This window comes from Gouania willdenowi, chromosome 9 (genome assembly GCF_900634775.1).
Source record: "Gouania willdenowi chromosome 9, fGouWil2.1, whole genome shotgun sequence".
Taxonomy (NCBI): domain Eukaryota; kingdom Metazoa; phylum Chordata; class Actinopteri; order Blenniiformes; family Gobiesocidae; genus Gouania; species Gouania willdenowi.
The window spans coordinates 27,685,850-27,711,125 of NC_041052.1; the positions used below are offsets into that span (position 1 = coordinate 27,685,850).

General features: G+C 40.2%; 1 protein-coding gene across 1 annotated transcript; it reads right to left on the reverse strand.

Moving 5' to 3' along the window:
• Nucleotides 1–1,127: 1,127 nt before the first annotated feature.
• On the reverse strand, nucleotides 1,128–14,666 carry rnf10 (ring finger protein 10). The gene is made up of 17 exons (XM_028457547.1): nucleotides 14,097–14,666; nucleotides 11,581–11,765; nucleotides 11,221–11,426; nucleotides 11,052–11,142; nucleotides 10,776–10,960; nucleotides 8,224–8,360; nucleotides 7,940–8,094; nucleotides 6,434–6,559; nucleotides 6,102–6,336; nucleotides 3,768–3,901; nucleotides 3,511–3,628; nucleotides 3,150–3,251; nucleotides 2,928–3,059; nucleotides 2,734–2,819; nucleotides 2,602–2,659; nucleotides 2,176–2,340; nucleotides 1,128–2,093 (listed from the first exon to the last, which is right to left on the reverse strand). The coding sequence occupies exons 1-17, from the start codon at nucleotides 14,245–14,247 to the stop codon at nucleotides 2,023–2,025; spliced, it is 2,337 nt and encodes a 778-aa protein (XP_028313348.1). The 5' UTR covers nucleotides 14,248–14,666; the 3' UTR covers nucleotides 1,128–2,022.
• Nucleotides 14,667–25,276: the final 10,610 nt, after the last annotated feature.

Consider the following 25,276-nt stretch of genomic DNA (forward strand, 5'->3'; position numbering starts at 1 on the left):
TGGAACATAAACACATTTTCAAAGCCGTTTACACTTCAAAATGATTTAGACTAAATATTTTCAGAACATTTAAAAACCTAACATAAAATTCGTGTCATCCACTTATTTTCTATTACATTTGATAGTAAAACACACAATTTTTTTGGAATAGACGAGCCCTTATTATATTGTTAAATTGGTAAACTACACCCCTCTAGTGGGCAAGAGAAGGTAATGCACATTTATACTTTTAACGCGACAGCATTTAACTTTCATTAACAATTAAAACAGGGATTCTCAAGTTTTTCAGATCCAGGGACCCCTTACAGGGGAGATACTTTTTCAAGGATCCACTCATACTCCTCACTTCAATTAAACATAATTACTGCCAGTTGTACCCTTAAGCGTAATGGGAATGATCTATTATTCATTAAACATTTCTTTCAGATCTTTGAAGTAGAAATGAACTTAAAACACACTTGTACCAGTTGTGTAACTTTGTGCATTGTTCCCAATGTGTAGTTGTACACTTTGGTAATGATACGAAGTGTTTTTCTTTTTGGAGAAGAGGGGGGGGGGGGGGTAACTTAACCCCCCCAAGCTACAGCTCGAAGACCCGTTTAAGAATCACAACATTAAAGCATTAGGATCAACAGGTAGTGGGGACAGAATGGGCAATTTTGAGTAAAATATTCTTTGTATTGGAACAATTTCCGGTTGTATACGAAATATATTTACATTCATAGTTATGTGACAAAATTTCAAGGTTTTTTTTTTTTTTTAGTACTTTTGCTCACCACTCTGTCCAATGACCAACCAAGGCACGTCTCCCAAAATCCAGGGCCAGAACTGCATAAAGGGGACTAGTTAAGCTTTCGGCAAAACTTATCTCAAAGTACCATCGAAAATGAGAGGACAGTCTTCAAAATGGTAAAGCATCTCAACAATTCAAACCTACTCTCAATGAAACTCACTTACTGTCCGCGCTGCCGAGAAGCAAGAACTGAAGCTAAACATGTTTTGTACCCCCCATGTTTGAGTAGAACACATCAACATTAGCAAGACAAATATAGTGAAATCAAACCAACAATGTTATAGCGAAGAAGCTTTATTTTTTTTACCCAGAAAGACAAAATAAAACAATGAAATTCATTTTGTGTGTCATTGTTTATTCCTTAGAGACTAGTTTTTTCTAGCTCGAACATAACATTGAGTGGAAAACCCTGAAACAAACTGTATCACTTATTCAGGTTCCAAGAGCATTTGGGTGGACACACCAAAAATCACTTCACACCTGTTTTCCAGTGGGAAAGCAAAAATATGGGCCATGAAAGTAGAAGTAAACAATCTACAACAGTAGAAAGAAAGAAAAGGAAATTAGAACCAGAAAGTGTATGTATTTATGAGTAAACCAACCATCCTTTGGATGTAACGAACAAATCTCTAACTTTACAATACCATTTGCCTCCTTTTGTATGATAATAAAATGTGTTTGTTTTGTTAAATATACTGAGGTCTGTGCCACATTCGTGACACTATTGTTAACACTGAAAATGCTTAGGCTATCGGTTTTTAAGTGCTTCAGACTAAGTTGCTGCAGAGTATTTTAGAAGGTTTTAAAGGTGCAACATAGCTGCAGCTGGCTGACTGCTTCTCTATAATGAAGCACCCTTAGCTATCCTGTCCATTTATCCACAGGTCATAAATCTTAATGTAGGGTCTGATTTCAGATAATTATATATTTGATGTCATTTTACAACCATTGTGCTCCAAAGGTTTGTATTGATTTCATATGATGTATATTATATCCATCTACTTTTTCTATTTGACAGGCAATGGGATATTTAGGCTCTGTCCTTTAAGCATTAAACACTGTGAAAAAGTAATTAAAAAACAAAAACAAGCACAGCTTAGACCAACAGCTCTACATCTGAAGCAACATGAGATTTAGCCGCATAATAAAACCAAAAGAGATGTGCATGGAAGTAAAAACAAGCATAGGAAGATCTGCAAATGCAATGAGATTATGTCAACTTCAGTTGTCTACTTTGTGTGAACCATGGAGGTGCTGAACAGAAGTTTCTGCTTCTTCTTTTTCTTCTTTCCTCTATCATCTGAAAGAAAACGAGCCAGAGATGAGTTTACGCTTGAAACCATGACGGCAAAACATGCCTTCGACTTCACTCTCCATCAGACCTGATTCGACCACAGTTTGTGGAGGAGAAGCTGGACCGGTGTCCAGTTGCAGAAGAGCCTTCTCAAAAGCCTGACTGAAAGAGTTCTGGAAGCTGGGCACAGGGACTCTATCTGAACCATCACTCTCTCCATCGCTGTCTGCAGCAGGCGGAGCAAGCAGCGTATCTGCACAAAACGAGGCACAATGTGACATTCAGGAAAGAAGAAACACTTCTACAAACTGGTTAAGCAGGAAATGCAAAATAAATGCACATAAAGCCAATAAAATTGGCTTGTAATTGTCGACAATTACATTTGTCGGTGACCTAATTCTGTTGCACCCTTAGATACTAGTGAAGAAATTGTAGCATCAAACTCATCACTGTTGGACAAATTGTTGACCATCAGCACTGACTTTCTACCAGCATATCTGGATTGGAGGGCTACCTTTCTTTGGAGTAATCCTGGTTCCACCATCGACCCGGGCTTTCCCATCTTTTAGCATCTATGCAGGGTAAAGTCAGGTTACACAAGGTCACTAAAATGGTGCATTTACTTTATAACAGTAAATATACACACCTGTGCAAAGGACATGCAGTGGGATTCCTCCTCGACACTACCCACAACTGGTGACGGCACATTCAGAGCTGGGAATCTCATCCCATCTTTGACAACAACAGAATGTCAGAGGGGATGATAAATAGGATTAACCATGAACACTGCATGAAGTATCGTTATATATTAAAAAATGAAGAGAAGGCAGAGGATCTCACCAGAAGGACTGCTGCTGAGCAGCGAAGAAGGGGCAAAAGTGAAGTCAGGTTGAATTGGAGGACTGCTTTCGTGAGGAGAACCAAATGCTGGGAAATGGTGCAGGTTCTCAAGGCCAATATGCACTTCTGGATCTGAGGGTGCAACAGTCATGACAGAGATGAGAAAAATAAACATCTGGAAGTAGAATGATTTGCTGATGTAAAAGCCTCAGCTGTACTTACATTTACCCTGCTTTTTGTTCTCCTCGATTTCAATTCGCTTCTCTCTGCGTTTCTCTTCTCTAGCCTTCTTCTGCCTCAGGCGCTTTCTTTTCTCCAAGTCATCTGAAAATATGAACAAACAAGCTCAGTAAATCAATCTATATTACACATTTAGTCTTTGGGGGAGCAGCTTCAGTCCTGTTACTTGACAGCTATTGTCCTGCATGTTGTGGAGGTTTTCCTGCTTCAGCAAACTGGTCTCTTAGAAAACCATCCAGCTTTCATCACATTCAGCAATGTTAAAAGAGGACGATACCTCAAACAGGACAGGAGCCTATCAGGAACAGGAATGAATACCCTCTCTCTAGGTTAAATAATGTACCAGAAAACGTGTCCAGTGTTTCTTTGGACAGGATTGGCGGCTGCAGCGCTAACTCGCAGATGCTGAACTCGCATGTTAGGGGCAGATGAGCGAGATAGCGATGCCGGCGACGAATCTCCTGGGATTACATATACAGATTAGAAATTATTTTCAGGATTTCAACTTTCAATTTGTGCTTTTCCTCCTCCAAGTTAGAAAAAAAGTACAAGAAAACATTTATTGTAAGTCCACCTTTTTGAGTTTCCTTTCTCACTGACCTCAGTGACTGTGTGTCCAATGATCTCCACTACCATGGCTGTAATAGAGTCTGGACTGGCCTCCAAGCTGCCATATTCACGCAACAGACAGCGCACGTTCACAGGATGCAGAAACATCTGCTGGCAGTCCTCCGCTGAAGAGACAAACGAGGTGAAGGAAACCAATGAGTAAATATTTTGTTTAAAAACTTCAAGGTAAACCAATGGCAGAGAGGGAGTGAGATCAAGCAAATTATGCCGATGGCTGCTCGTGAAGATCAAAAAGTGAGTTTGTGTGGAAAAAAAACACAAAATAAAAAACCACAATCGACACATTACTTAGGGGTGTGGGGAAAAATTAAATAAATACATTAAAAAAACCGATTGATCGTGATTTTATTAGACGATGATGAAATTATTCTTAAATTTCCAAAGCTTGATTATTTAGATTTTTAAAATTGTAATACAAACCATTTGAATCCCCCTTTCGTTGGCTGTCTTACAGGATTTATGAGCCGTCGTAACAAGACACCACGTAACAGTATCAAGAGTGTTGCGTGGGTTCATGGTTCAAAGCAACAGACAGCACTGTGTGGGAAGCAGGGAGAAGACCTGCATCCCAGATGCTGGCGCATCTTCCATGCATGCTTTCACAGCTACTCTGTAACCCTCGGAGCGGGCCGCCAGACATTGTTTGGCGAGGGAGGCCAAAGTACCAGGAAAAAGAGCATCTTTGGCGACCCTGGAGGTTGGGGCTGGTAGACTGCCTGACTAGACCGACTGAAGACTGATGGGGGTTCTATAATTTCCATGTTAACAAAATAGCGGACAGAATCGACCAACAAATACAAAGTCCACTATTGAAAATGGAAATTAACAGAATGAGGTAAAGAATAATTTCTCTGGGGCAATGTTTCTGGCAACCACTCATTCGATACACCCCCTGCCCGCCTCCCGGTCCGGAGCTTAACAAGATGTCGAAGCTACCACCCAAACCACCATCAAGAGTGCCTAAGAACTCAGCAACTCATTACTCACTCCAAAATACAGACCCCACCAGTTCCTGTGTAACTTTGATGTCTCTGTGAAGCTCCGCCCATTTCTTGTGAAGCACTGCAAACAGGGAGGGAGGAGCGCTCACTGCAGAAGTGAGCAGTCTTCGCCAGCTTCACCTGCTCAGATTGAGCAACATCTCATCAGTGCTACAGAAGATTAATGCGAAAAAGTGAACGAGATCACCGGTGCCAGGGATTGTAGTCTTAAACTTGATAGCTTTTAATACTGTAAAATATTTTGGACCCTAGTGGTGAAATCACTGATGCATCCACGTGTCCATCTAATTTTGTCTAATCATTATGGTCTGGAATGATGTCATCATCATTTAAATTAAGTTGATCAAAGCTTAATCAATAAACCTACTCAGATTCAGCAAACCATTGATCCCAGAGGGAAAATTGGGTGACATTATTGCTGTTCTCATACATCTTTATATGTCATATCATAAAAAATTCAAAAGGAGCAGTCAGTCAGTATAACTTATATCTACCTTTTAATTGTAGCTTATGGATGGTTTTAAATTAAAAAAAAATTTAAGACAATTTTTGTTTAATTATGGTTCTTTTTTATGATTATTTAGTTTGTTTCCTTACTGGAGTTAAAATTGAATATGCTCTGAAAAAATGATGAAATATTACTTTTAAAAAACAAAATTTAAAAAAAAAATGTATATGGAAAACATTGAAATTGAATATAGTTTTATAGGGCCCTATGTCAATGATCCTTCTGCAGGTTCACCAATGGGAACCTTGTTCTGACTTTTACTACCTCTAAATACTCACCTTTGATTATCTTCATGTAGCTCTGCCAGGGTTGAGGACCTCACTAAACCATCTAATCGTAGTAGCAAGGGGCAGTGTGTCAATATAATTTGCCATAAAGATTCAAAGTATCACTCAGCTTAAGTCCTAAAGAATCTGCATCTTTGTTATGGAAAATAAAAGCAATGAATAAAAAAAATTTGGGCATTCATTCATAAGAGGGGACATTTTGCTAACAGTTAAAGACTACATTTAAAATATCCCAATTATAATTATTGTTCTTTGATTTAAATACAATTTACAGTATTGAAGGTGCTCTGACATGTTGAAAGAGATTTGATAATTTTCAATAATCGAGAATCGATTTGTAATTGAATCAAACTTCAATTATCGAAATCGGGCTGATTAACCACCCCTAACGTTGTCCCAGTGCTTCCACCACTTATATACGAAGGATGAGGAAGTAGTCAGGCTCATCCTCCGCTGTGCCTGACTACTTCTCTTGAACATGACGATTAGAGAATAAATGTTGGCCAACCTTGGTAGAAGTAATAGTATGGTCCGTGCACCACGCTGGCTGAGGGTTGGCCTGACTCTGCCTTGCTGGCTGCGCTCTCTCCACTGAGCTCTGGAATAACGTCCATCACAGCTTCAGGAGGCTCCTCTAACACACTCTCCAGAACATCTTCAGGAAAGGTGTGCAGCTCAGCAGCTACATCCCCTGTTAGCGCCACCACCTCATCATCAAACGCAGAGGAGTACTCCATGACAGGCTGAGAAGAAAAAAGGTCCAGCAATAAACAAAGGAATTTTACGTCATACTCAAACAAGACGAGATACAATTAAATAATCAAATCAGTTATGACTCACCTTGGCACTACTGATTTTAGTCACTTTTTCCTGCAGAGGAGGGGTGGGTTCTTTCAGGGTAAGACCAGACAAGTCAAATCTGTCTGCAGTCACCTTTTGCTGCTTTAGCAAAATTTCCTCTCGCTCCTAAATACAGATAAACATTTAATAAAAGCAATCCAAGGACTGAACAACAATTTTGTCGTGAATAAAATGTACGATTAATAACAACTACCATATCTAAACTGGGCACAATTATTATTAAAAAAACTTAAGTTAAACGTCTAATTTGTCTTTAACTCATTCAGTGCCAGCCATTTTCAGAATTTCAGTTTTTGAGCATTGTGGCTGAATTTTAAAGACCCACAGAATAATTTGTACAATGACAACCTGCAATCTGACACCAGATTCTGAAAAATTAAATTCTATACTTTCATCAGAAGAATATTTGTTTGTAGCTTGTTTCATTCTTCCGTAATCAGCAGTTGAATAGAGCAAGTTTTACACAAATTTGCCAGTTTCAGAGCAAAAAGCTGAGAAAACAGGCTTTTTTTTTGCTTTACTGAAAACTATAACATCTGAACATTGGTTTCCTTCTTTAAAAAAAAAAAAAAAACAACATTGAGACAAGGCTTTGGATGGAAAAATTATTATTATTTTGCAATCTGGCTCACAGTTGAATGTTTTGCTTACTCTGTTTTGTATCTGCTCCAGCAATCAAAAAGGTTCCTTTATCTTATTCTGTTAAGAAGCACTAACCATTATCGGTATTGGATTATGAAAAAGTATCCAAGCTCCTGCTGGACTTGCTGTAGGTAAATTGGTCTAATAAAATGGCATTTAAATGTAATAGAGAGTGCAATTACAGATTTTTTCCAAATTGCATTGTTAATGTGTTTCACATTAAAGAGCTTATCTAGTAAGTAAACGTCATCTATAGAGTGCTTTTCACAGGTAAGAACCACAAAGTGCTGTGCAAATTTTTCAGTATCATCCCATCTAAAGAAAACATGGAAAAACAGTCACAAATAACATAGGAGACAAAAACGGGAGAACTATATCTGTAAAGCCTCAAATATTTCTGCGAATCACGCTCAGATTCACCTGAGACTTTCATCATGGCTGCTGCTTGGTTCAAGGGTGTTGGCTTTGTCGTTGGATTTGTTTGGACTGCAATGATACTGTTCATAAATTATTTCATAAAATTGTCTGAAATGCAGCTTTGCAAAACAGCTCAATGTTGACAGATAGTCATGGTAACTCAGGATAAGTTGAAAACTGCGTAGAATCTACAGGAGTGACTGCATAAAGGGCTTTTAAAAAACTTCTTAAGTGGATATAATATCCTAAAAAACACCCTGTAAATATTGACCAGCAGGTGTCCTCAGTGAGCAACATTTGTAACTAAGGTGAATAATAAAAAAATAATAAAAGTAGGCTTTCACTATATATATATATATAACAGTGCTGAATATGATGCTCTACACACACAAGCATATAACAAAACATTAACCATTAATTCTGTACCTGCAGAAGACACAGGGCCCTCTGGATGAAGCAGCCCTGGGCATCCTCCTCCTGACTGAGCTGAGCCTGAAGTGCTAACTTTTCCTCTGCCACCAAGTACAAGACCTGTCCTAAGGATATTAGCAGCAGCTTGGAGTATGGACTCAATTGAGCATCTACAAAAAAACAAATCAATTACTGAGTGATATGACAATTTATTTACTTTGCTATCTCTTTGTAGAGCAAATATCTATACAACAAACAACATTTATTATGTGTTAAAACAGAATGTGGAGAACAGTTACCCCCAAAGCAAACGGGCTCTTCCACCTTCACCCACTGAGAGCTCGGCATGGCTACAAGAGCCCCTTTTTCCCTCCGCATCAGGCGCATCGTGATTACATCACCAACAACATATTGCCTCGTTTCCATGGCTACCACACTGCAACAACAAGATAAAATAAGTTATAACAGTGTTACATCTCTCCAAAAAAAACTGTGTTTAAGTACAGGGAAGCTATGCAAAATTACAGTCTCTAATCTATAATCTTTATAATCAGATTGTTTCACAAACAAATGTAAAATATGAATTCTGACAGGAAAGTTTTAAATAACGGCCTGGAAATTTTTTAGTCCCCGTCTCCTGCATGAAGACATTGCACGTTTAGCTGAGCCCAGCAATGAATGTGAGCCCAGCCTCTGGCTTACTGAGCATCATGACCAAGGCAAGGCAAATAAAAAAAACACAGCTCAAAGACTTGCTCTTGGCATTTTGGGCCGATACTACGAAGCTAGAAAATTATATCCTGAATTCATCTCCATTAGCGGGCTTCACCTAACTAAACATTCTCCGTTAGACAGAAGCTGCGCAACAAATCTTGATTACAACTCGCTAGGTTAAGCAAGGTGATTTCAGCCAGGCTACGTACGTGCTCTATTGACAAAGGCTGAGATTACAGCGTCAGATCAATTACAATCACGGAGGAACTGTGTAGAGCAACTTACGTCACAATTGAGGAATCATTCTTTAAAAATATGAATTAAAATCCACAATTCAGACCAAAAACAACACTTTTGCTGCAGTAAAAGCAGCAAGGGATGAATGCAGGAATTACTGAGTGCCAATGCTTAAATTAGTGAAATTATAAAGGAAGAATAAAAGTTTCACTTTTACCTTGTGTGTGGCTCTGATGCTGCGTTCATACAGATCAGCCTACATCATAAGATGGAATGTATTTATATTTTATATTGTCTTACAGGACTGAGGCTCTTTGCATCACCACAGAGTACATGAATTAATTAATCAATCAATCAATTAATTTATCAGTCTGAAAGCATCCAATGCATGCAGGCATCAGACACTGACTAATGTAGGTCAGTCCATCAGATAAAAACCTATATATTTCCTATAGGATGTCATTGGGTAAATGAAAAGATTGCATCAATGTCTAAATATTCTCTCTTCTGTCAGCGTCACATCAGAGCCACACAGAGACGTGTTCATAGAATGATCCTCCTTTGATTTGGCAGGTCGTTTTCTAAGAGATTTGATTGATCACGAGTCAAGGCTTTAGTACTCGCTCAGATCCTAGCCAGAACAAACCCTAATTCCGACCAAGTTAGGTTTTCAGCCTAAGTAACCATGGTGATTTAGCACCCTAAGATGTTAGCCAGCTTCTTATGACAGCACACACCGAATAAATCCCAGAAGTTAGCGCGATAAGAGGAAATCTAGCTTCATAGAATAGGCCCTAAAGGTCTCCTGTTTCGGAACGCTGAAGTAAAACATCGGACAAACAACGGATAAACTAAAGGCAGTATGCTCACATTGTTTTAGCCATTATTGGGTAAGTTGCTGTCAACACGTTGATATTGTGGGTGCCATTAGATCTAAAGAAAATGTTGGTACCGTAATTTCCGGACTACTTTTTTCTTACGCTTTGAACCCTGTGGCCTAAACAGTGACGCTGCTAAATTGTGGATTTTTCGTGGTTTCTTAAGCTTCATGCTGCCACAAAATTGAGCTCCGTCACATTAGACCAGGTGGAACAATGAAACTGTTAACATTAATTTGTTCCTGCTCGCACTGAATCATTCTGATCACTCATTTTATCATGATGAACACTGCCTCATCATAGCAACAATGCAGAGAGAGAGAGAGAGAGAGAGAGAGAGAGAGAGAGAGAGAGAGAGAGAGAGAGAGAGAGAGAGAGAGAGAGAGAGAGAGAGAGAGAGAGAGAGAGAGAGAGAGAGAGAGAGAGAGAGAAGCGTGGATAAAGTCAAAGTCAGCCAGTTTGCAATAGGAGCATAACAGCATGAAGATGCCAAATCACCATGTTGGATTTCTTCAGAAGCGATTGCGTCGGTATTCTGACTCAGAGTCCGACTCGCTTGGATTGCATGGGTTCACAGTAAGAGGAGCGGACAAAGCGATGTATCAGTCTGGTTCCAGTAAAAAGTGACCATTAAAAGCTGTAAATGGACTGATAAGTAGACGTGGGGCAGTGAGGAGGAGACTTCATGTAGTAAAGGAAACTTATCAGTTGAAACACGGACATTTCCGTGAAACCTAAATTGAGTACAGCAGCCCGCCTGCCTGCCCATTCTGATTGGCTGAGTTGTCTAAAGGGCACCCTTATCAGCCAATAGAGTGAGGCCTATGTTAGGCTGCAGCATTTGTGTGGATTTTTCTTAGAAAATTGCTAAATTATTGTAATGCAGCCAATAAAACAGTGCACTTTATAGCCTGGAAATTACGATAAGTACCAAAAATGATCAAACTGCCACATGCCCTTGTTTATAGCTGATGAGCCCTTTCATAATAAATGTACTCAGCCTTCAAGTCTTCCAGACCTACCTCTTCAGGTCATCAGTATGTACAGCTTCATAGCAGATAGGGCACTTGGACCAGGTCTTATCACTCAGAGACAAGTAGTGTAGCACGCACGGCCAGCAAAAGATATGTCCACACCGAGTGATGCGAGCAGCCAAAGTAGGGTAGAGGCAGATGGGACATGATGGCACCTCATGGCTATAGATGCGCTGCAGATGCAAGGGAATGAGAACGATTTGGAATTATTGAAAAATCAATTTATGGGTTTTCTTTTTCTTTCCAATTACAGCAGATACTCACCACCTGTTGCACACAGTCCCAGTTGACCAGGGTGTCAGGATCAGTGAAATGTGCCTTGTAGTCCTGGTCATCAGTCACCACAAACTGGCAACTGAAAAATACATTAAAAGGAAGTTAGACATTTCCCCCTTTCATTCTAAATAAAAGCCTCATCTAATGGGCAGCTTACTTAGCCTGCAAAAAAAGCTCCTTATTGAAGGGCTTGTGCTTGTGGCCCCACTTGTTTCGGCGGCCCCAACAAGCGTGGCCTCCATCACCAACACAACCGCTGCCTCCGCGGGGTTCAAAGGTGAAGTTTAACAAGTGGTTCAAGCTTATTTTTTTCGGTCCAGCAAACTGAGCCGGGCTAAACTCTGCCCGGCGTGTCTCTGCTACCTAAAGAGAAACAGGCAACAATTTAATAAAAATATTGGTCACAATACTTCTCATATAACCCAATTTGATAACAAAGCACAAACATCCTCACCAGTGCAGATAAAGCACTAATATAGCAGCTGTAATTGCCCTTTGCTATGTTAGGAAAACAAACCTCCTCACGTCGTCCTCCACCTGTAATGCCATATAGCCGCCCTCCACCTCTCTGGGGGGGTCTCTTGTCAAAATTCTTGCTTTTCTGTGAAGTGGTGCGGCGAGGGTTAGCGAAACTGTCAGCTTTAGGAAAGGAGGGCTCCCGCTTCCGACTGTAGCGCTTGGAACCCCCATTGTTTTTATTCTCTGCAATTTCACAGACATGTATCTTAAGTCAATAGAAAGAGAAACAATTGCAGAAACTTTCATTTAGTTATACCAAAAAGGAAATAACAGGTAATATTTGATGTTGATGCACATTCAAAATTAGTTGATATTTGTGCTGTTATTTAAAACTTAGATATCAACAACATTGTACATACTTATTTGAATATAATAGTTAATTGTGTATTCAGTAGTCGATGTAATTGCATCATTATAACTGTTAAGAGAAGAAATGACTGGTCCTCCTTTATCGCTTTAGAGTAAGGATTTTATCCAATAATGTGATGTTCATTTTCCTTTTGTTACACTTTTGAATCTTGATTTTGAAGTTGAAATTTGGAAATCCATCATCAAGGAGTTGCTGTTTGAGTTTCTCCTATGACATATTTGTACCATCTACCAGTGGTGTAACAATACATCGATCCATATCGATACATCGATTAATTAACGATCCAATTACATCAATGCACAATGAAAACATCAATAAACATTGTTATCTTTAAGATATGGTTTTATTTTGAAATATACATAGCACATCTGTTTATCCATGCCACTATTTCCTGCTCGAGGATAATGGCATATCTAGCAAATGCCACGCGACAACAAAGCCGTGCAACCCCTGCTGCCATCCACATTTATACACGGCACTCTGCAGCCGCCAGCCAGTAATGTCCCGCTGCCGCTTCCTGAATGTGGAGCCAACCGCTATAAAACACCAACGAAGAAGAGGCGGAAGTATTGCTAGGCAAAAATAATAATAATAAAAATGACTTGAGGAGTCAAGGAGAAAACGCCACGCAAGGAAAGAGGTAAAAACGATGAAAAAATTATGAACTATATATCAGGAAATAAAATAATGAAAGCACAGCGCTACAGTAGTGATGCTGATTTTAAGACGATAATAATTGGGTTGAAGAAGGTTGTTTTACTAGGGATTTAGCATGCACGTGAGTGCACAGACACACAAACTGAGATCTGATACTTTCAGTATTTGGTCAGTACTCGTAAATGGGTTGATTTATAGTAACGCCCCACAAAAAACAGCGTCTCTTTATGTAAATAAACAGGACTACTGAATAAAAAGTGTCTGGAAGTCCACTTATATTTATTTAATATTAAAGAAGAAAAAAATTATATCAAACCATATTTGTGGCATTACCCTACATTCTTTGATTATTCTGTTTTAAATCCAAATCAAAGCAAATAAACCATGTGGTTATTTTTGTTTTAAACAAATTCATCATATGCCCCTTAAAATAAGTTTTTAACTTTTATACTTAGTTGTATAACAGTGTCGCATCATTAACATGTCAATGTTAAAATAATAATAATATTATTATTAATAATAATAATAATATGCCAATTACACTTTTTTCCCCATCTGGTTACCGTTTGTTACAGTGAAATAAACTGTTTTTAAAGCCATATTATTAAAAGCGTATTGTACCATAGTAAATTAAATAAAACTACTAGATACTTTTTATCACTCACAATTTTAACACTTTGTTAAATGTTACAGAATGGTGTTTATACGGTTTATGTAATGTCTGATGCCTGAAAGACCTTAGAAATAAAATGGTCAAATTATATTTCAGTTGTCTATTCTATTTTAACTAGAGGCAACTGATGCACAAAATACCTTGCGAGATAGTCTTTCGGGATCTACTTAGCTATTGCATATAACTATCTTAATATCATATTAATTAATATTTCTACTGGCATTGAAGTTCCCAAAAGTAACCAGGGGCCACCAAAACCAAAAACAACTGACAATTGAGTTATTAAGTCCAGCCTCGAGAATGCATCGACAAGGATTTAAGGGTTACATTAATTAAAAGTCACACTGTTGCTGGTTTAAATGTGTTATTATACCTTCTCCTTCTGCATGTTTAAATTCAGGATATGCAGCTTGCTAGATGCAGTCTACTTTTAAATGATGAAAGCAGTGTGGCTTTTAAAATCCAGTTTTTTCTTTGTATATTCCAATTTCTCCGGGGTTTTTTTCCACCAGAAAATTACTGTTTGTACAAAATTACATGTGGAAAAACTCTAAAGGCCCAGCAGCCACGGTTTGTGAACTACTGAATTAAGGCATTTTAATATTAAATACGTTGCGCACAATAAATAACCTTCGTGAAAACTGTGAGCAAACTGTAGCTGCACTTTTGTGACTACGAGAGGGTCCAAATGTTTTGACAGCGACGTCAGCAGAGCACGAGCCTGTGCAGAGCTGAAGGCCTCAGCAGGCCACAGGGCAACGGCGGCGAACTGCGTGTGCTGTGCAACCTGAAGAGGAAAACCCGCACGGCTCACCTGTTTTGGGTTTAGACTCTCCGGGTGCCGGGCCGCTGGAACTTGAACGGGTAGTAGGCTTGGTGCTGGGATTTTTCTCCATGTTTGTCTTCGAAGATTGAACGGTGTCGAGGACAAACTCCGGGCAGAGAGCCGCCGAGCTCCCTAGCATCCAACAGATAAACGGAGGAGAAAAGTGGGCTGCAAGGAGTGCGGGTCAGGCAACGAAGGCCCTGATTCATTTCTGTCAGACGCGGAGACCCCATTACGGCGACATCTTGACTACAAAACAAACCGAAGAAAATAAGAGACACGGTATCGGCGTCTCAAGTTATGTAGGCTGATCAAGAGAGAACGAAACCTGGCCAAGCGGGGCCAAGACCCCCGAATTGAAGCGTTTTACCCGTTAAGGAAAACACTTCGCCCTTAACAAGGCGGTAAATGTTTTCTCGAGACCAGAGGGAAAAAAACTACTTTAGCTTTTACAAACACTACCCAATTCGACGATGTTGAACAAATGGCGACGGGTCGCCAGAAAAGAGTCTGACAGACCCGGATGTTGCTTATACTTGCATCTTTTTCTTCTTCTTCAATGGGATTTTCTGGCAGCCGGCAACCTTAAAGTCGCACGACCGCCACCTTCTGGAATTTTGCGCTCAGCGCTCAGTTTTCGTTCGGCTTTTATCAGAGCCGTGTAAAGAGAGAGTTGCGACCATAGACATCAATTACATAGATGCCGCATCGACTGTGGAGGGACACGTCAACAGCGCCGCCCTCTTGGACCGGTGGTGGTGGAAGCGGTGCATGGACATTACGACAGAAAGAGGTATTTCTCAATGTCTAAGTAGAATTATTCGTTGAATTTTTAACCGACTTCCAAATTGTTTAATTTTTAAAAAACGTCACACATGTAGCTATGATACAAGGTGCTTGGATATATTTAAAATGCTGGTTTTACCACTCAACACTTAATCTCCACACCCACATCCTTTGGCCACAATCAATAATGATGATGATATAATAGTAATACTGATAATAATAGTAGTAATAGTATAATAGTAATGATAATAATAATAATAATAATAATAATAATAATAATAATAATAGCAAAAATAATATAAGAAGCCAGTAACTATAATACAATAATAAAAACAATAATATTAATAATAAACAATATTTATTCATTATGATAATAATAATAATAATAATAATGTATTATAAGAATATAACAATAATAATATTAGTACAATTTGAATACCACTAACTATAATATTAAGTATTAACAATAATGAAAATATACAATAATATGGTAGTATAATGATAATTATAAGAATAGCAATAACAATAATACAGTAGTAGTACAATTATACAATAATAATAATTGTCACATGCAATGTATAGCCTTAAACAATGTTGTCAAAAAAAAACCTGAGCACATCTTTACGGTTTCTAGGTTCCTTTTGTTCTATTTCTATCTATCTATCTATCTATCTATTTATCTATCTATCTATCATGTCTGTCCCTGTGAAAATTGCTTGAGAATTGAGAGATTTAGGACAACTTTAATACACCTTTTCGCGTGACGTCATTACTTGACTTAGCAACGTGCGCTGCCATTTTAAAAGTGGTAATCATTTGCCTGACAACTGCTATTTACTGCTGATTTTGCTGTCTGGCTGATTATTGTCGTATAATGCCCAAACCCTGCGTAGTATTTGGCTGTCATAACCACGCCTGGCTGAAGGAAAAGATAGCCGTTTACAGAAAAAGGCCAGAAACCGAAATTATGGATCCAAGCACTGAGGCAAACAAACGTAGATGAAATTACATGGAGCCCAAAATCCAAGTGGTCGTATGTTTGTAGTAGACATTTTGTAAATGGTAGGTTGCGTAATTTGGGGATCTAATTTCTTCCTGATTGTTTTTATGACATTATGAATTAGCCTACATTTAACTTGTAATTTATTCAGTAATGACTGAAATGTTTATGGCTAATATGTCTAACTTGAAGACAAGCAACGTGAAATTAACAGTAAATTTGCAATGCGTTGACTTGTATATGAACTGTAAGTATATTAAATAAACAAATGTGCTTCATATACCCATTTGTTTTAATTTAGGCTGTATTATTATTATTATATTATTAGCGGCGCTAGCCTAGCATAGCCACATTGTGTAACGAGCCAATTATCATGATGACACAGGCCTATATAGACACAAAAACACACATAAGCCTACCTTAAATAAAATATGTGCATTCAAGCTTTTGTAAGTCCTCATCTTCTCCATTGTGTAGACGCCAGGGCTGTTAATGAGGTACTCGTAAATAGCAGGCCATTGGAGATCTGGCCATGTCGTCGGGTTGTTTTTCCATGAACCTTGAGGTGTTTCGTATGGACATGATTCCAAACCAACCAGATGTAACTTACCTTCATATCGGTGCTTGGCCTTTGGCTCTAATCTGCTGAAATATTCGTACAACATTGAGTAAAACCTTCGTGTTGTCTGCGGTAAATAGTGTAAATAGCAGTTGTCAGGCAAATGTAAACCCCTCTTAAAATGGCAAAGGACGTTGCTAAGGCAAATGGCCCAGATGATGTATTTGGCGTATATCCATCGAATGAATTAGGGGTGAGTATTGGCAAAGATGTTGCAATACGATACGTATCGCGATAGTTAGGTCATGATGCAATATTCTACCCAGGTAATATCAAAATTAAACGTAGAAATGAAAAATCAAGTTGCTGTATATGTTCATTAGAAGATATTGATAATTTAGAGGACAAATTGAGTCAAAACTATTTACTTGAAAACATCCTATTTATTAAGTGTTTTTCACATTTTCACTGAAAAAAATAAATTGCAGTGTTACACACTGCCATCATAAATTAAAGTGCATCACATAACCATTGCAACATATTGAAAGCATTGTAACCGCCACTGAAATATTGCACAACTACACAAAAATATTCATTAAATATCTATATATATATATTTAAATCGATTTAAAATTGGCACCCAAAACATTGTGATATATCGTGAAATCTTTTTTTTTTCACCCCCCTAGTATGAATGTGGTTTGTGAGTGTTGGTGGTGATCAGAGGCACCGATGGTTCACTATGGCAACCTCACTTCTATCAGTCTGCCCCATGCAGCTGTGGCCACATTAGTAGCTTACCACCACTGTGTGTAGAGTGAAAGAATGATGCACATCAATGTAAAGCGCTTTGAGTGTCTATGAAAAGCACTAAATAAAATCCAATGCATTATTATTATTATTATCCACCGGTATCCGTCAAGCTGCCCGTAATATTGTAGTGGTTGCTAATGAAATCAACCATAACTCCAAGCTCCGAGTATGCTTTACGACGACTGTGTCCTCTTGAACTAAAGTATCCTCTTTACCTGTCCGTCAATAAGGTGAAAGTTGTGCCGACTAGCAAGCAAATCCTTAATATCTTTATATTTTAACTTGATTTCAAAGTAAAAATCAAGAAAACGGATGAATATCCAGCACTGTGGATGACGCCATTGTGATGAACTAATGATGACCCAGAACCAGTCTCTGTAACTCGCACTGCGAGATAATTTTTATTTTTTTTGTCCATGTCACCTTCAGGACTCCGTACCATTTGTCCTCTTTATTCAGAAAATCCACCTGTCACATTCACACTCCAGGATCAAGTTATATATTACAGATTATTTCCAGAAAAAAATAATGTTAATATTTCAATATCTATTCACACAATAATAGTTACATGCAGTTGTGTGCGAAAGTCAGGGCACCCCTTTAAAAACAGCATATTTTATATATTTAAAAAGTTATATTCATATTTACTGTCTCTCTGGTATATGGGAAAAAAAGACAATATTGTCAGGAAACATTAATGCATAGTTACATTTTATTTTATAAATTGAACAAAATTACAAAAATGAAAAACATAATTTTGGCATGTGCAAAAGTCAGGGCACCCTACAGCATCAGTACCTTCAGTACTTAGTAACACCCCCTCTGGCAGATATCACAGCTTGTAAACACTTCTTATAGCCAACAACAAGTCTCTGGATTCTATTATTTGGGATTTTTCCCCATTCTTCCTTGCAAAAGGCTTCCAGTTCTGCAATATTCCTAGGACGTCTTGCATGCACAGCTCTTTTAAGATCTACCCACAGATTTTCGATAATGTTTAAGTCGGGAGACTGTGAAGGCCATTCCAAACCCTTCAGCTTGCGTTTCTTGAAGTAGTCCATGGTGGATTTGGAGGTATGTTTAGGATCATTATACTGTTGTAAAAGCCATCCTCTTTTCAGCTTTAGCTTTTTTACAGATGCTGTGATATTTGCCTCCAGAATTTGCTGGTATTTAATTGAATCCATTCTTCCCTCCACCCGAGCAATGTTTCCTGTCCCACTGGCTGCAACACAACCCCAAAGCATGATGGATCCACCCCCATATTTAACAGTTGGCAAGGTGTTCTTTTCATGAAATGCTGCTCCTTTTTTTCTCCAAACATACCTTTGCTTATTGTGGCCAAAGAGTTCTATTTTAACTTCATCAGTCCACAGCACTTGTTTCCAAAAGTCATCAGGCTTCTGTAGATGTTCTGTTGCATATTTTTGACGTATTTTATGATGAGGTCGTAGAAAAGGTTTTTTTCTACAGACTCTTCCATGAAGGTCTTGTTTGTGCAAGTATCGGCGCACAGTGGAAGGGTGCACCACCACTCCTGAGTCTGCTAAATCTTCCTGGAGGTCTTTTGAAGTCAAATGTGGGTTTTGGTTTACCTTTCTGACCAGACTACGAGCTGTTCTCTCCGAGAGTTTCCTTGGTCTTCCAGATCTCTTCTTGACCTCCACAGTTCCCCTCACCTGCCATCTCTTAATTATGCCTCGCACTGTGGAAACTGCAAGCTGAAAACACTTTGCTATCTTCTTGTAGCCCTCCCCGGCATTGTGGGCATCAATTACTTTCATTTTTTCTGTCTTACACAGCTTCTTAGAGGAACCCATGGTTGCTGAGTGTTTGTACAAGGTTTGTGGAGTCGCCGTATTTAAGAAACCCTCACATTGGCACCAGCTGGCACTCCCTAATGACAATTGTTGACACATGCTTCAGGACCAATGAGCTGGTAGAGGTCTGAGCTTGTAAAAAGAATCTGACACTTTGAAACTCTCAGGGTGCCCCGACTTTTGCACATGCCAAAATTATGTTTTTCATTTTTGTAATTTTGTTCAATTTATAAAATAAAATGTAACTATGCATTAATGTTTCCTGACAATATTGTCTTTTTTTCACACATACCAGAGAGACAGTAAATATGAATGTAACTTTTTAAATATATAAAATATGCTGTTTTTAAATGGGTGCCCTGACTTTCGCACACAACTGTACATTGGTAGCTGTAAAAAATCTTGAAAACATTAGAAAAATAAGGTGGTTTAGAGCTTACCTATGTCTTAAACATACAGTATAAGGAGTAAACATTAAATATAATAATCAAATTCAAAGTTACATAATTGTTTGATTTGTTTCCCAAATATATTTATGTGTGTGTGACTGGGTTAATAATAAGTAATAACTCTAATGTCTTTGTAGAAAGGCACTTCACAAACTTTGGTCCATTCACTTGCATTAGTTTACAGGGCAGCTTTGCCTTTACTAATATGGCGGCCACACTGATGTGTCGCAACAACGGACCAACTCCCTGAGTTTATGTATTGATGTCTATGGTCAAACCATACTTCGGAAGCCCTAAAGGGCCATGCTTTCATGCAAATTTTTTTCCCGCTGTTTTCCCGTGATCACGACTTAATTTTCTCGAGATAACGAAACTGTTTTCCCATGACAACGGGAAGTATGATAAATCATTGCAAGGAAACATCATTCAGTATAACAATGTCAGAGGAGCAGGAGCATATAGATCACCGCATAAGGACTTCAGTAAAGTTAGAAAGACCCAAATTATGTCTCAAATGACCGAGCTTCTCACCCTACCTGGCTTCTGAATGGAGCCCTGGCTGTGCCATCTGGGGGACCTTGGCATCCTTTGCCTTTTCATATGTGGCTTTTATAATGAATAATGAAACATAATAATGCTGTCCAGTATATCATTCACATATGATCATTACTATATGTGCTGCCCTCTGTCAGTGTTGTGTGAATTTTACTGACTGTGATTTTTGTCCTTGTAGACTTGCCGTAGTTTCATTTTCCAAAGTAGCAGGTCTTGAAGCAAGCTGTTGTTTTTACTCTTCATTCTTCATTTTTTCTTCACTGAACCCTAAAGAGCATACAAATATGTAACATTGTATTTTATTTGTGTGTAGTTCCACCCAAAGACACTTCCAGCCAAAGAACGCAGCCACACAATACAAGACTATTCAGCGGTAGCTATCGACTTCCTCAGCCAAATACAAGTGCTGCTTCTAGAACCAAGGAGCCCAGTTCATCATCTACAACAGATCTGGCCAAGTATTTAATACGTTGGGAGATGATAAGCTCCGGGCTGCTAAGATTCGACGATCATCCTGAAGATTATTGAGCCTGGAAGGTGTCTTTCTGCAGTTCCACAGAACAGGAGCAGGCAATTAGCATTGTATGTCAGAGGTTGGAAGACTGCTATGGCTCACCGGAAGCAATAGAAAATGCACTCCTCAAGAAGGTTGATGATTTTCCAAAAATCTCAAACCGAGACAATCAAAGGTTGAGAGAGCTGGGAGACATTCTGTTAGAGCTTGAAGCTGCCAGGGCAGATGGATTTTTACCTGGTCTCAATTACCTGGACACATCTCGTGGCATCACTCCAATTGTCCAAAAGCTGCCTTACTCCCTGCAGGACAAGTGGGTCTCTCTAGCGTCTCGTTACAAGGAAAACCACCGGATATCTTACCCACCTTTCTCCTTCTTCGCAAAGTTTGTTTGTGATCAAGCCAGAACATTCAGTGACCCAAGCTTTGTCTGGTGGTTTGAGCATGGGAAAAGCAGAGTATTTCTACAAACACAATGTTAAGACGCCCATCTCTGTCAAAAAGACAGACGTCTCGATAGACTCGAACAGCAGCCCCGACAGTCCCTCAGAAAAAAGGATGGCTGACCCAGACAAACAGTGTCCACTTCACAACAAACCACACCCCCTCGGTAAGTTTCGTGGTTTTAGGAGCACATCCTTGGATGAGCGGAAAGCATATCTCACCTAGCTAAAGACTGTGGAAAAAATGTTCAGTGCAGAGAATGCAAGAGTGACCGTCTTCTTACTGCACTACATCCAGGACCGGCTCCGTGGATAACAGAGATCTCTGCAGCCACAAGAGGTCAAGGCGGGGAGCAAGAGGAACGAGCATGCACCGACATATGTGGAACTACAGTCAGGTTAAGATCATGCTCCAAAATCTGCCTCGTCAGAGTTTATCCAGCAAGCAAGAGAGATAGAGCTGTCAAGGTCTAATCGAATGTGACATGCTCCCAGATGACAAGTCGGAATTTCCCACGCCTGAGATCACCAGACACTATTCACACCTCAAGCGGGTCGTAAACAAGATCCCAGGTCTAGATCCCTCTGCAGCCATCCTTATCCTGTTTGGTCGAGACATACTACGGGCACACAAGGTTCGAGAACAATGCAGTGGACCCCACGATGCTCCCTACACCCAGCGTCTCGACTTGGGCTGGGTGATTGTAGGAGTTGTCTGTCTTGGGAGAGCTCACAAACCAGATCGTGCTAATGTCTACTGAACCAACGTGCTGAGTAACGGGCGTACATCTCTGTTTGATCCTTACACCAACAGTCTCCACATCAGAGAGATGTTTGATACTCCAGTGCATCACCATCATTTTCCAAAGGTGGACGACAGGACAGACCTGTTTGAAGAAAAAGACGGTCTTGGTGAAGGAGTCTTCCAGTGCACACCACACGATGACAAGCCTGCCATGTCTGTGGAAGATAAAGCCATTCTGGAAATAATGGACAGAGAGGTCTTCATGGACAACTCAAACAGTTGGGTGGCACCGCTACCCTTCAGAGAGCCAAGGCGCAAAGTTCTTAACAATAGGAAACAAGCAGTCAAGCGTCTTTCGACCTTACGCCGCGTGTTCAGGAAAAAGCCAGACATGAAGGAACATATGGTTGCTTTCATGCGCAAGATCTTTGAAGCAGGTCATGCGGAACTAGCCCCACCACTCAGTGGAGGACGAGTGTTGTTTCCTACCAATATTTTTGGAGTTTATCATCCGCACAAACTAGGCCAGGTACGAGCAGTGTTTGATTCCAGCGTTAAACATGATGGAGTCTCCCTCAACAACATCCTGTTGAGTGGACCTGACCTAAACTATACACTCTTGGGAGTTCTCATTCACTTTCGTAAGGAACCTGTTGGCGGTGGCAGCTGATATAGAACAAATGTTCTACTGCTTCAAAGTCTGTAAGGAACACCGCAATTTCCTACGTTTCCTCTGGTTCGAGGACAATGACCCTGCCAAAAAGATCACAGAGTACCGCATGACCGTACACATATTTGGCAATAGCCCTTCTCCCGCTGTTGCCATTTACGGCTTGAGAAGAGCTGCTCTGCAAGGTCAAGAAGAATATGGCACAGAGGCAAAACAATTTGTTCTAAGAAACTTTTATGTTGATGACAGACTTACCTCATTCTCCAACGACGATGACGCTATCCATGTCTTGAAAAGGACCAAAGAGATGTTAGCCGAGTCAAACATTTGACTGCACAAAGTAGCTTCAAACCATAATGGAGTGATGGCAGCGTTCCCACTCAAGGAACGCACTAAAGAGCTGAAAGACCTGGAGCTAGGGGTGGATCCTTTACCCCTGCAGAGGAGCTTAGGTCTCAATTGGCACCTTCAAACCGACAGCTTTAACTTCTTTGTCTCTTGAGAGGAGAAGCCATTTACCCGCAGGGGTATTCTCTCTACAGTCAACAACATATTTGATCTCTTGGCGTTTGTGGCTCCAGTAACGGTACAAGGCAAGGCTCTAGTCAGAGAGCTGTGCACCGAACAATATGGATGGGATGCTCAAATACCGGATGAAAAGGAGACACAGTGGAGGTCTTGGAAAAACTCACTCAAAGCACTCGAGCAACTTCACATTCCAAGACCATACCTACCTTTCCTTGTTCTCCACACAACACAGGGAACTATATGTCTTTTCTGACGTGTCCACTGCGGCCATCTCTGTGGTGGCTTACCTCAGAGCATGCGACGAAGAGGGACACAGCCATGTTGGATTCTGCATGGGGAAATCCAAGTTAGCACCACATCACTCCCATACTATGCACCGTCTGGAGCTTTGTGCGGCCTTGCTCGCAGTTGAGATAGCCAACTTGGTAGTGGACAAGCTAGATGTTGAAATCCACTCAGTGAAGTTCTACACTGACTCTAGAGTTGTCTTGAGCTATATCCACAACACCAACCGGAGGTTCTATGTGTATGTCGCCAACAGGGTCACACGAATCCGGAAGTCATTACATCCAGAACAGTGGCACTTTGTCAGCGCGGACCACAATCCTGCAGATCATGGTACACGACCAGTACCAGCGGCGCTTTTGGGAGAAACAATTTGGTTATCAGGACCCTCCTTTCTCAAAACAGTCGATGGAACTACGTCTATCCAGCCAGAGCCTATAGAGCTTGTTGAACCAGACTCTGATGTCGATGTGCGCCCACTGATTACAACTTTTGCTACAAAAGCTTCTGAAGCTCCACTTGGTTCACAAAGATTTGAACGCTTTTCCAGCTGGAAGCTACTCACACATGGAATAGCCAAGTTTATTCAGAAAGTCAGAACCTATTCCAAACCATACAGCAATAGGCTTTTAAAGAGAAAATCAAGAGTCTGTCCAAATGTGACATTGTTTCAAATCCCAGTCCTCCCAGGAAGCTCGATCCCACCCTGGATACTGATGGCGTGCTGAGGATTGGCAGTCGCATGTCATGAGCTGAAATCTCTTGGGAGGAGAAATAGTCGATAATCATCCCTAAGAACAACCACATTGCTACATTGTTGGTGCAGCATTACCATGAACGTGTCGCACATCACTGAAGGGGCCATTAGGTCTGCCGGGCTGTGGATTCTGGGAGGAAAAAGACTGGTATTGAGTATCATATACAAGTGTGTCACCTGCAGGTGGTTAAGAGGAAGCATGGAAAAACAAAAAATGTCCAACTTACCTGCTGATCAGCTCATCCAAGCTCCTCCATTTACACAGGTTGGATTGGATGTATTTGGACCATTAGCTGTCGCACGGCGCATTAGGGGAGGCCTCTCAGAAAGCAAACGCTGGGCCGTTATGTTTACTTGTTTGGTCACAAGAGCGGTTCATATGGAGGTGGTGGATTCTCTGTCTACATCAAGTTTTATAAATGCGCTTCAAAGATTCACTGCCATCAGGGATCCAGCAAAGCTCTTTCGTTCAGACCGAGGAAGGAATTTTGTTGGTGCATGCAAATAACTTTGCATAACAACAAAAGATGCAGAGCTTCAGTCTTATCTCAAAGACCAAGGCTGTACTTGGGACTTCAATCTTCCACACTCTTCCCACATGGGGGGAGTGTGGAAAAGGATGATAGGGATTGCTCGGCGTATTTTAGATGGTATGTTGCTCAATGTGCATTCCCCTCGTCTGTCGCATGAAGTTCTTGTCACACTGATAGCAGAGGTCACTGACATAATAAATGCACAGCCAATAGTTCCTGTGTCATCAGATCCAGACATGCCCAACATACTTACTCCTGTTAAGGTAGACGATGTGTCTGTACCTTCAGGAGACTTTGACCTTAAGGATATCTACCGCTGTCAGTGGAAGCAAGTTCAAGGCCTTGCTGATTTATTTTGGAGGTGATGGCGTCAAGAATACCTGACAACACTCCAGCCAAGGAGGAAATGGCAAGCAGACCAACCTAGCCTACAAATCGGAGACATTGTACTTCTAAAGGACAGCCAGGTCAAACTGAATGAATGGCCTACAGGACTCGTGGCAAATACCTTTCCGGGCCAAGACAACAGTCCGTAAAGTGGAAGTGAGAGTCGTTAAAGGTGGCTCCCCCAGGGTGTATTCAATACCCGCCGCCGACATTGTGCTGCTACTCAAAGGGACATAGTGGCATAGAACATTTTACCAGATGGGGAGTGTGCTGCCCTCTATCAGTGTTGTGTGAATTTTACTGACTGTGCTTTTTGTCCTTGTA